General features: G+C 47.8%; 1 protein-coding gene across 1 annotated transcript; it reads right to left on the reverse strand.

The window, feature by feature from the left end:
* Nucleotides 1-5118: 5118 nt before the first annotated feature.
* Nucleotides 5119-8711, reverse strand: CBLN2 (cerebellin 2 precursor). Its single transcript, XM_076332228.1, has 3 exons — nt 8376-8711; nt 6117-6236; nt 5119-5863 (listed from the first exon to the last, which is right to left on the reverse strand). The coding sequence occupies exons 1-3, from the start codon at nt 8694-8696 to the stop codon at nt 5666-5668; spliced, it is 639 nt and encodes a 212-aa protein (XP_076188343.1). The 5' UTR covers nt 8697-8711; the 3' UTR covers nt 5119-5665.
* Nucleotides 8712-11992: the final 3281 nt, after the last annotated feature.

An 11992-nucleotide genomic window follows, 5' to 3' on the forward strand; every position in this document is an offset into this window, starting at 1 on the left:
TGAACCTCCAGTCTGTGATATCTCCCTGATGTTTTGAAGCAATTCCCACACAGCACTATAGGTTCACTCGTCACAAAAGCTTTTAACAGAACTTGAGGCAAAGAAAGTCTTTTATTAATATCTCTATGCTTCACTTTACCCTAATATTACCTAAAATGTGGCAGTTCTCAGCACTGAAATGTATACTGCCATTTGCTATTACTCTGTGTACTTTTGCATATAAGCAAAGATAAACTGTTTTAAGTTTAGAATGACAATAAATAAAATAACAATTAATTTGTTGGTGTAATGCTTCGAAGAAAGGAAGGCCAAACTGTATACGAAAAAGTCAGCTCTCCATCCATCCATTCCCATCTAAAAATGTATGTTTTACATGCATATGTACATATATATACGTGTATTCATTTGTGTGTATATTCATACACAGAGAAATTAAAGCATTTTAAAGAAGTAGTTTCAATTAATTGAAATATATCAGGTGTAATGAGAATGTTGCATAATAACTACTAATTACTAACTGATGCACTTATGTTTCTGTTGAGTCATTATACCAATACTCTGAACAAGTATTTTTTATATATATATATATCACAAAATAATTTAAATCCATTTTTAGATTCCCATAGTAAAAATAACACTTCATTATTAGAATGGAAGTAGTATCAGTCAGTAACAATAGTTTAAAAACTTAACTTTAATATTTCCCGAGTTTTGTAGCATTTTTCAATATGACCTGAATATCTGTTGTTGCAGATTTTTTTTTAATGCGGAATTCATAATAGTACTCATTATTTGCTTCTCCATGTCTTGCTAGGCCACTATTTATATTATCTGTGGTACGTAATCTGCAGAGACCCAGCAAGTCAGGCACCTTTATTTTGCTGATGGATAGCAGAGGGGATTCATAAAATACTTTAATGTATATTACCTAGGAAGAAATGGGCTGTGTTAGATATACTTGGTATGTGAAGTGTATTTTCATTATTACACTCAAATAGTATAAAATACAATTAGTGGTCTTTGGATTTTATTGATAATGGCTAATAAGAAAAAAGATCATTATTATATTGGATAAGACCATAAGCATTACTGTTTTGAGAATGGATTTAAAACATGCGTTCAAATTATATTTGTAGGATTTTGATTACATTATCAGAATTATGATTAGTGTTGAAATACATTTAAACTGAAGAATGATTATAGTGTTAACTAAGGGTTTGCACTGATTATTGTCACTGATTTTTAAAGTAAATATAATAGTAGATCATGACCAAAATACAAACCCTACAATTGAGGCCAAATACTATTGATGTTTTTCATAAGCTCCTCTACAGAGGAATGGACTTTACTGAAGTAAGTAAAACAAGCAGGATTAGCCTCTTCATTGAAATGACAATATATTTATTTTACTATGGAACACTTGAATTTTGCTGATACTTGATTCTATAAGCAGCTGATCAAAAGGTTTCCCTATCATCTGCCCAGCCACCTAGTCTGTGTCTAACTACAGTCACGATGGATAGAATAATTCTCAGGAGTTTATGACCTGTTAATGTGATCTAGTTAACAGGTGGCCAGGAATCATAAAGTTCCGTTTTGAGTGTTATGACAGATGGAGACAAGTCAAATAAAAGAATCTGCTCCGTTAAGAAAATGAATCATTATTATTTACCACCATGATTAAAAATGGGCATGACTCATCTCATCAAACATGATTTTGGAACAATTGTTAAAGACTGTGTGGTTCCAAATCTAGAAACTAAGGATTGCCTCAAAGACGTTCCTTGGCCTTTCAACAATAAATAAAAGCAGGTGAATCAATTGTTTTTCTTTAGTTATGTATAACTGTTTAATGCACTTTAGCTGACAAGTCATTACCCATGAAAATTTTGAAGTATATTAATGACACTGATTTTTGAGTGCTTGTTAACACTAAAAAGTTATCCTGGATTGAAGCAGACTATTAATTATAACACCTATTTTTAAACAACGCTACCTGTGACCCCGCCTATTCTGGAAATGAATGTCACAGTACAAGGACATGAAACCACTTTCAGCTATTTCTGAGTAACTCCATCAGTAAACAAGCCCTTTTAGCCTATCTTCTACTTTGACAGATTGTCCAAGATACAAATTTGGTCAATAAAACCGAAGTGTTCTTTTTAAAAGTTAAAAAAGTCACAGACAACAAACACAATGTAACTTCTAAACAATGCCCTAGTTTCATGTCTCTGTCTCTCTCCTCCTCCCACCCAAAATAAACAGATCCAGCTTGCAAGATGCTGATCAGTGATGAGAGACACTGCACATCCATCACACTCATTGCCTCAGGGGGAGGTAAGAGCACATAGGTTTTTGAAAGACCGTGTTCAAACTATGGATATAAACTCAAAAACCTAGAAGAAGGCAACAAAGTATATGCTACCCTGCCAAAAGTATGCTGAAGAAACACTGAAACAGTGGTTCCCAAAAACACCCAGGTGAAGATTGTTCCCTGGAAGGGAAACAGACAAACAGTGTTTTGACAGGAATATCTTATGATCGTGTTACACAGCAGCTTATGAGAAAGTTTGAAAGTTGTTGGAAGGAATATTGTGTTATTACTCCCACAGGAACCAGAGCCGTTATTGTGCCGTTGGCGTGCTTCACTGCCATATGTGTTTTACACTTACTAACTCTCATGGTGCCCCTCAACATTAAGTTTACACCAACTCTGAATGTTACCCAGTCAATTTATTTATATAAATTACTTTAGATAAGCCTACTCTTAATGTATTGGGAGGCTCCTTTAAGTGGTCTCACATAATATCTGTTGTTGCATTCTACAGTGCACCCCCTTTAACATAAAATATATCATGATATCTACACCTTATACGTGTATCAAAATGTCTACTGTTTTCAATGACAAGTAGATTGCACCTTCTCAAATGCAGATACAAAATTAAGTAAAAGGGGAAAGAGAATAAATATTGCAAAAAACATTAAAAAAAAAAAAGCACCATGATTGTAATTAGTGTACAATAAGAATTTACTGCCCATTTTCCATTTAATTTAATTGTTTATGTAACAGTCCTAACTCTATCGCTTAGCATGAAGGACACAACAGTAGAAGAGGGAGAGAGGCAGTGTATTAGTGACCTTCTTTAAATGCAGAAGATTGGTTAGTATATACACATATTTAGCTTTATAAAATAAGCATGGTCAAAATTACTGAACTTGGAATACATGAAGTGGGATATTCAGATTCTGCAGCTTCGGTGGCTTAAGAAACTTCCAAGAACATGTCCGAGGAAAACCTTGTCATTGGCCCCATTTGGCTTAGAAGAGAGCCAGAACTAAAATGTCATTGCTTTATTCAAGCCAGATGAACTGAGATAAATGGGACAACTGAAAGTGATTATGGTAGGCAGAATTTCAAACTAAGACTGAGGAAATATAATAGAAACTGAAAACTTGGGACCTTGAACCCACCTCGGTGTCTATTTTCTTGAGAGACATGATCCAGTTTTAAACACAAAAACAGATTTAAAAGTAGTTTTACAATATCTACCATTAAGACAACTATTTTCATAACTATTTTTGTATTTTAATAGAAAAAGTTTGTTGCTGACTCAGGTTTTATTCCATGTATTTAAACATAGCCCTGTAATATTTTACAACTAGAAACATTGCAGTCATGCCAACACACAAGGGGGAACTAGAAAATGCAACCATTAAAAAAAACCCCAAACCCGAAACCCATTCATTCAGTAACCGGTAAAGTGAAACGCCAAAGCAAAGAGCGAGCATCAATGGTGAAAATAGCTGAAAATATTAAATATTAAATTGGCTTATGTTTTAGTCATCTGAGGTATCATAAGCAACACAGATAAGGGTTTTTTTAAGAATATATGACTTTAATTGACTTTGTTCTTTTAATGATAAATTTACAATGAAAATGACATGTCCACCATAATTTTGAAATACAACATAGCTACCACCGATTTGCTGCAAATGCCTTTGCATTATATTTGTTTGTGGCAGAGGAGTAAATTTGACAAAAATAAATTCTTATACACATCCACCCTTGTGGGATTAATAGCAAGATGAAATATTTCAAATTAAATAAATGAAGATAAAAATCATATAAAATAATATAAACATTCCTCCTGGATCTCCTCAAGCAAGATTTTCCTCAGCACACTGTCTAATACACCAACCTTCATAAAAAAAAGTGAAGAAAAAAGATCTGTTTATTGAGAATGAGGCAAAAGGATGCAATTGACATTGGCCTGAGATTTTACCTCTTGTCGATTGGGGTAATAGCTTTTCCTAACCTCCAGTATCGATGTCAGTCCACCCCCAGAACTCTGAGGCCATTTGTATTGAGAAGAGCACACACGGCTAGTAAGTGCACGGCACCCATGCAACTTCTGGTGCATTTGCTGATCCTCTGAGGCCCCTCTCCCAAAAGCTGTCAAAGATGCTAGTGGCAACTCCTCTGATACTTGCCACGGACAGGTGAAGCGGAGATGGTTTTATTTAATTTGGAAGAGGAAGAGTTTGCTCTGCCATCTCTCCATGCTCCCACAATGTGTACTCAAGCATTAGGGGACAAATACATCAAATAAATATCAGATAAAAGCACCCAAAATACTCTCGGTAATGTAAAGAAAGGATATATTTTAGGGTATGGTCAGAAGATATTCAAAGCCTCCATTGTTGCTTCTAGAAATGTCAGGACAATTCAGAAATGTCAGTTCCTTTACCGGTTTCCAGATTGTAATTGAAGGATCATGTAGCTCTCTCGCTCTTTCTCTCTCTTTCTCTCTCTCTAAATAGGTCTATAAAGATCAGCTGGAAAGTGCAGACAGAATTGTTCACTGGTTAGCTTTACTTAGAGCTACAGGGTATATATGTGCTTTGTTTTGTCTTATTGATCAATCTAGCTTACATTTTTAGCACACACAAACAAAAATCAGGAAAAAGAAAAAGTTGATGAAAAACACAAACAACACAAAACAAATAAGGTTCCAATCGTGCAAATTTTGCTTCACTGGATAAAGCACTTCTTGACACAGTAATGTCCAGAATCCCCCTCCCCCAGAAAAATACAGGACTGAGACTGAAGCCATTCTTTTTTTTTTTCCTTTTTTTTCTTTTTTTTCTTTTTTTTTTTTCTTTTTTCCTTAAGGCTATACAACACAAAGAAATAAAGCATGGAAAGAACACCTCATTGGGCTGAACACTTCATTCTTCTGGCTCTGGAGCGAGCCTTTGACAAAGCAATTGTGTGGTCCGAGTTATTTGTCTCATTGGGACAACAACAAGAGAAAGAAAAAGAGGAAAAAATGAAAGAGAGGAAAAAAATAAAAAAGAATAAGAAAGTCAATGATCCCAACAATAAAATCCGAAATTGACTTTACAATCACAGGTACAAATTGCTCAGGTCGATAATTTCATTTCTCCTAAAGATCACTGTCGTCTAAAACTAATTAGAGGCGCAGGTTCCCGAGGAATTGTCAATATTCAAAGCAAATGTTGGAGTTTAGAAGGTTATCATTCTTCTACTGTGACAGTCTGACGGGGTGACTGGAAATATTGTCATGTGCTGCCAAGTTCAGGGTGTCGTTAACGATTGAATCCGTGCTCTGGCTCATGGATCTGTCTCCTATTTGGCCTTCTTTTATAGTGGAAAGACTAAGAAGCCGGAAAAGGTTGAATATTTCCACCCTCCCATGAGGTTACCCCTTTCCAGTTTGAGATGCACTTTGTCTTCTCTTTCCATGTGGAGCAAGACCCCATTGCTGGCTGCTTCTCTGGTGACGTCCTGATCCCCTGCAAAAGCTGAAATCACTGGATAGCCGTTTTGCATTAAACTTACCTAAAAAGTGCAAAGAGAGAGAATCTGAGTTTTCTCAATACCTTCAATGACTTTTTTGCCCTGTACAGGTTAGAAACAAGGTTGAATTAAGCTAAGGCAATGCGTGATTTCTGTCATGCATACAGACCCCTTTAACTAAAATAACCTACAGTCTTATTCTTCATTTGCTGGTTTTGTAAATGCACCTTAGTGTCTAGAAATGAGCATTTGAAAAAAAAAGGAAAGACAGCATCTTCTTTAGATCACAACCCACCTGGATGGTTTGTCTGTTATAGACCTTGACCACGTGGAAACTGAAACTATATATCCCTTTTCTTGGTGCTACAAATATACTGGAAGCAAGATCAAAATGGTTGCCAATATTAACTAATACCTGGAAAGTAAACAAACAAACAAAACAAAACAAAACAAAAAGGAGAGAGAGAAAGAGAGAAATCAGGCCCCACCTTAGAAAAGCGCCAGTGAAAATCTGACATGACCAATATAAAGCCTAGTCGAAATGGCATTTGCAGCACAATTAAAAGTGCACTGCAGGGGGAAGAAGTCAAGTTACAGAGGCATTTAAAAAGCATCACAGTTCATAAAACGATTTAGTTATGCAAAAATGATCTCTAAAGCCTGTTAGATGAAGTGCAAATGTCCACACTGCACTGTCAATAAAGCAAAGGTGGCAGAAGCGGGGGGGGGGGGGGGGGGGGGGGAGGAGGGGAGGTGGAGGGAAGAAAAGGAGGGAGGGGAAAGAAGTGAGGACCCCCCCCCCTCAACTCATCAACACATAATGCAAATGTATGTGTTTTAGGTAGCACTACTGAAATCGCACCTGTCCTCGAGTTTAATAGGGCATAGAACTAAAATCGTACTGCAGAGAGGGGCGAAGGAGGAGAGAGGATGCTCAGCAACAGCAACATCTGCCACCTCACGCCTCTCTGTCCCCCTGGAGGGCTGTGCCGCCTGACCCGCACCCTCCTCAGGCTGGGGATCTTAATTTGTCATATAATTCAATGTCTTTGGAAACAACGGAAAAAGAGAAAGAGTTGAGCCCTCCGGCAGATGTGCAAAGCCTCACTCGGGAGCGGCGGCCGCATCCTGCCCCCGCAGAGGCTGGCGGTGCGGAGCCCGCCGATTTGACGGGGATCCGGCCCCGGCTCATCAGCTCCTTTCCAGGCTCCAGCGACGGGCAACCTGATTTGGCTTAAGAGGCACAGGTAACGAGGGGAGAAAAACCCGCGGGTCCGCGGCGATCCCGTGCGGCGAGCGGGTGAGCCCGAGCCGGCTGCTCCGCCGTGCCCGCCCCCGGGGCGCCCCGGCCACGCTCAGCTTTGCGGGCTACAACCCCTGTTTCAATGAAGAAAAATACAAAGCAGGAGGAAACAAAAACAAACCCAAAACACCCAAAATCCCGAGCTTTTCCTCCCAAATAGCCAAACCTTGTTGTTCCCAAGAAAGGAAAAAAAATGAATCCGTTATTGCGGGAGCACCGAGGGAGGAACGCCTTCAAACTCCTGAGAACTGAGCTTTGCCGGGTAAGGCGTCTAAAATACGCTAAAAATGAAGCAAGCTCTTTTTTTTTTTTTTCCCTCTACTGATCTGACTTTATGAGATCTTGTACGCGAGGAATAGCTGTGCAAACTCATTATGAGGGACAGGTAGACAGATGAATGACAGGCGGACAGACAGATGGGGGGGGGAAAGCAAACAGAAAACAGTTTGTGTGTGCTAATTTCGGCTGACTCTGCAATACTACTTCAGGAGTCAGAGGCGGTAGAAAAAAAGTAAATTTCATGGCAACAATCAAGCGGAAGGATGGGGCATGGGCTCCGGGAGGCAAGCAGGGCGGCGGGGAAGGGGCAGGACGACCAGATAGATCGGGCTGTCCTCTGCTCTGCCCGGCGTATGCCGTGCAGAATAACACCGCTCCGTTATAACCCACCGGCGACATCGTTCGCCTCGTTTGATAACGCGGGAAACACCCTCTTCTTCCTCAGCCCTCCCTTCCCCTGAGAGATGCTGTAACATTGCCAAATGCCCTCGGAACAGGCAGATCCGGCGACTCCCCATCGGTAAATCTCTGTCCTCCTCTTGCCCTGAAAATCAGCATTACCGACGGAGCACCGAAGGGGGGGGTGCGCACCCTTCCCCCCGGGTCGTCCCTGACTGCCCGGGGCAATCCTCGGCTGTAAGGCGCCCCCGCAAGCGTCCGAGGCACAAACTCACAGGTTAAAGCACTCTCCGTACGAGCGATGGGACCGGACAAGAAGTCAGCGTGCCTCTTTTCCCACCCCAGGAAAGCCCCGCAGCCACCTAAAAGAACTTTCTAAACTCTTTCTGGGGAGTTGAGCTGTAAAATTGCTATTGGGCGGGTGGGTCAGCCTTAAAAGGTGGAAGGGGAGCAAGAACGAAAATAAGCGTGTAGTCGCGGGGGGCTAGGGGCGGGGGTGCCCGCGCAGGGAGGCGAGGGGCCGGCCGGCGTCGGGGTGGGGGAGCAGCGAAGGCAAAGCAGGCGGCGGCTGACCTGGTCGAAGTAGATGGTCATGGTGCGGTTGCTCATCTCGGAGGGCTCGTGGTTGGTGCTGCGGGTGGCCGAGAAGGCCACCTTGGCGCTGCCCGAGCGCACCGAGATCCCCAGGGAGGAGGTGATGGCGCCGTCGGCCGAGGGGCTGGAGTCGCACACCACCAGGCACTTCCCCTCCAGGACGATGGGCTCCGTGTCGTTCTGCGCCCGCACCGGGCACCCGGCGGGCAGCAGCAGCAGCAGCAGCGGCAGCGCCGCCGCCAGGCAGCAGCAGCAGCCGCCCGCCGGCTCCAGCAGCGCCCCCCGCCGCCACCGCCCCATCCCCAGCGCTGGACCGCCGCCGCTCCGGCTCGTCGCCGCCATGCGGACGCCCCGCGCCGCCGCCGCCGCGGGCGGACGGCCGCGGGGAGGCGGAGGGGGCTGCGCGCCTGCTGCCGCTGCGGGGCCCTGCGGCCAGCGCTCTGCGGGACGGCGGCTGGGCAGCGGCGGCTGGGGCCGCGCCTTCCTCCCCTTCTCCTCCTCCGCCTCCTCCTCCTCCTCCGCCTCCTCCTCCTCCTCCGCGCGGGGCGAAGGAGCCTCCTCAGAGGGCGGGCGGCGCGCAGCAGCCTGGCAAGGGCAAAAGGCGGCGGTGAAGCAGAGAAGCGGGCAGGAAGGAGTCGGGCACCACGCCGCCCGGCAGCACCCCGCCGGCGCGGGCTCCCCCCTCCCCGCCCCCGGCGCCCCAGCCGGCACAACAGGTCTGGGACAGACCTCGCTGCCCGGCGTCTCCTCGCGTCTTCTCTTCCTCCCGTCCCCCAGCAGCGGGGGGTCCCGCAGCCCCAGCCGCACTTTGAGGCGGGAGGGGAGCAGCATGGCAGATTTCGTCCCTGACCCCACGGTGGAGCACCCTGTGGGCGCCTCGGACAGTCCCTTTCCACCCCCACGGCCGGCGGGGGCTCCAAAACCCGGCTAGTTCCCACGGCCCCACTTTTTACTACATCTGCGATCCGGGTTTATGTCGGTCTCCCAGCGCCCCAGCCACTCTGGAAGGAGATTTTACTACTGTTTTTGTTGTTAATGCCCCTTCACCCCCTCGCTGGAGCTGCCCCGCTACCCCTAGGGTTCGCGGGGGGCCGGGGCGCCCCGGAGCCCGCGCCCCCGCCGCGGCACTGCCCCGGCCGGGCTCTGGGAGCCGCCGCCGCCCTCCTCCACGCTCGGGGACTGCTGCGCTCGGGCACCGGCTTGTACTTCCCAATGCTTTGTCCCCCAGGCCAGGCTACCCCCGCTGCCGCCGATCCCGGCGTCTCCCCAAACTCTCGGGAAGGAAGCGGCCGGCTGAGACATCCCCCGGCTCCCACCCCGGCATGCACACACATCGCAGGAGGCACAACCTCACCCGGCGTCTCCCTGGGAAGTTGCATCTCAGTTTTCCCCGCTCACCAGAACACACTGAGATCTCGCTGCTGGGAAATCCCCCCTACGCTTCCCCCGAGATCTCTCCCGCTGCCCTAACCCCGCATCTCGTTATTGCTATCATTTAAAATCGTATTTTGCAAAAGGAACAGCCGGCGGGGAGGGGAACGGCCTTTTTACCTGGGAGGTCCATGACGGGAGAGGAGGGCTGGCTAGGTAGCTCGTCCGTGAACTTGTATTGCTTAGAGAAAATGAGACGAGATTGCGCTGGCAGAAAGAAAAGGAAACAGGAGTCGCCTCTTTCTCTCCCGCCCATTGCCAATAATCCCCCCCCCCGCCCCAGCCGCTACCACCACCACCCCACTTCCTCCCTCCTCCCCTCTTCACACACACACACTCTCTCTCTCTCTCTCTCTCTCTCACCCGGCAGGGATTCAGAGGCCGGGAGCGGAGCGTGGCCCCGGCACCCCCCGCGCCCCCACACCCCAGCCCCTGCCCCGGTCAGGCACCCCGCGCCCTGGACCCGCACCCCGGCACACCGCGGGTAGCCGCGACGGGGCGCGGGGCTCCCACCGGGACGGCCTTTCCGGGCGCCCCGCCGCAGGGTGTCACTGGCGGCAGGGAAAAGCCGTACCCCCTCGTCCCCCCTTATTTCTACTTAAACCCGCCGGGCTGAGTCGCCCCTGCACAAACGTGCCACCGACACGTTAGCGCTTACGGGCCACTGCTGCGGCCGAGCCGCGCAGCATCACTAACTGGAAGCTGTGTGGAATTCATAGACATTAATAATGATGGTAATACAAAAAATCATTAAAAAGGACACGTTGTTTGGAGCACTTCAGGCAGTAAGGCTGCGCACCGCACGCCGAAAAGCCTCGTTCCCGTGCCCGCACTCCCGCACCCCGGCGCCCCGCGCTCGGCGGCGGCGGTTCCTCCTTCAGTAAACCGTTTCTGCCCCGCACCGGGACCCGCTCCCCGACCCGCCCCCGCTCCCCGACCCGCTCCCGCACCGGGACCCGCTCCCCGACCCGCCCCCGCTCCCCGGCCCGCTCCCGCACGGGGATCCGCTCCCCGACCCGCCCCCGCTCCCCGACCTGCTCCCGCACCGGGACCCGCTCCCCGACCCGCCCCCGCTCCCCGGCCCGCTCCCGCACCGGGACCCGCTCCCCGACCCGCCCCCGCTCCCCGGCCCGCTCCCGCACGGGGATCCGCTCCCCGACCCGCACCCGGCCCCGCCCACGGCTCCGCGGCAAGAGCGGGCGCTGGGCGCCACCTGGCGGCGGCGCGGGGCGCCGCGCCCTCGGCGGGGCGGGCCGGGCTGGACCGCGGGGCCGCCGGGGGCTGGGAGGAAAGGAGGGTCACACCCCGGCAAGGGCGGGAGGGAAAATCCCAAAGGGCAGAGCGTTAGGCAGAGGAACGGAGTGGCCGCCTCCTCTCGCTGCCTGCAGGTCCCGGGCGCGCTGCGCTTGCGGGTCCCTCCCGCCTTACGGAGCAGTAATGATGATGTATGTCACAGTCAAGGTTATCATCGGATATTACCGGCTGCAAATGTTTCGTGCGTCTCAGCTCGTGTGGCTGCTGCTGAGAGGTCAGCAGCAATGCGAGGGAGGGTAAGACAAAGCTCTGGCAATGAAGTTTTGTGAGAAAGCGTTGCATTTCAATGCATTTCTCTACGTTGCAAATTGGTTTTCTGGTTGCATATGGCATTTTCCTAGAAATCCCGATACTCATACTTCAGCATCTGAAAGGAACATGCCGGAAAACTGCATATAAATCTAAATGGTAGCTCTTGATATGGAGAAAAAATTGCTGGTGTATCTCAATATTAAAATTACGATCTCACCTATAAATGAGCACTCCTCTGTTTCAATCTTCTGCTTTAAGCACAAGTAAGGAACCCCTGCGGGTGTCTGCCTGATGATCTGCACTGAGAAATTAATCATGCCCTGAAATCGCAGCTAAGCAGTGTGCAGGGAATTCCTAACCTATAGCTCCTTATTTCAAATGAGAATTTTATACTAAGCTTGAAATACTTGTGTTTAATGCTCTTTTTCCTGAGTTCAAGCACGGACAGATAAGAGTAGAAAGCTGAAAAGTGTAGTGGGTTGAAAGTATCGGAAATCAGAGCAGGAACCAGTCTGTGGCTGTAAGGCAGCACCTATTCTGCAAGACAGTGAAAAGGACCACAGAAATTCCTCCAGAAGGCATCAACACTCAATCTTGCA

Source organism: Aptenodytes patagonicus, chromosome 2, assembly GCF_965638725.1.
Source record: "Aptenodytes patagonicus chromosome 2, bAptPat1.pri.cur, whole genome shotgun sequence".
In the NCBI taxonomy this organism is placed as follows: domain Eukaryota; kingdom Metazoa; phylum Chordata; class Aves; order Sphenisciformes; family Spheniscidae; genus Aptenodytes; species Aptenodytes patagonicus.

Coding starts and splice junctions, on each gene's coding strand:
- CBLN2 (XM_076332228.1), bottom strand. CDS start 8,696: ATGGGGCGGTGGCGGCGGGGGGCGCTGCTGGAGCCGGCGGGCGGCTGC. Junction 6,237..8,375: donor TGACCATCTACTTCGACCAG/GTCAGCCGCCGC, acceptor TTTACTTTCCAG/GTATTAGTTAATATTGGCAA. Junction 5,864..6,116: donor ATAACAGACAAACCATCCAG/GTGGGTTGTGAT, acceptor TGCACTTTTTAG/GTAAGTTTAATGCAAAACGG.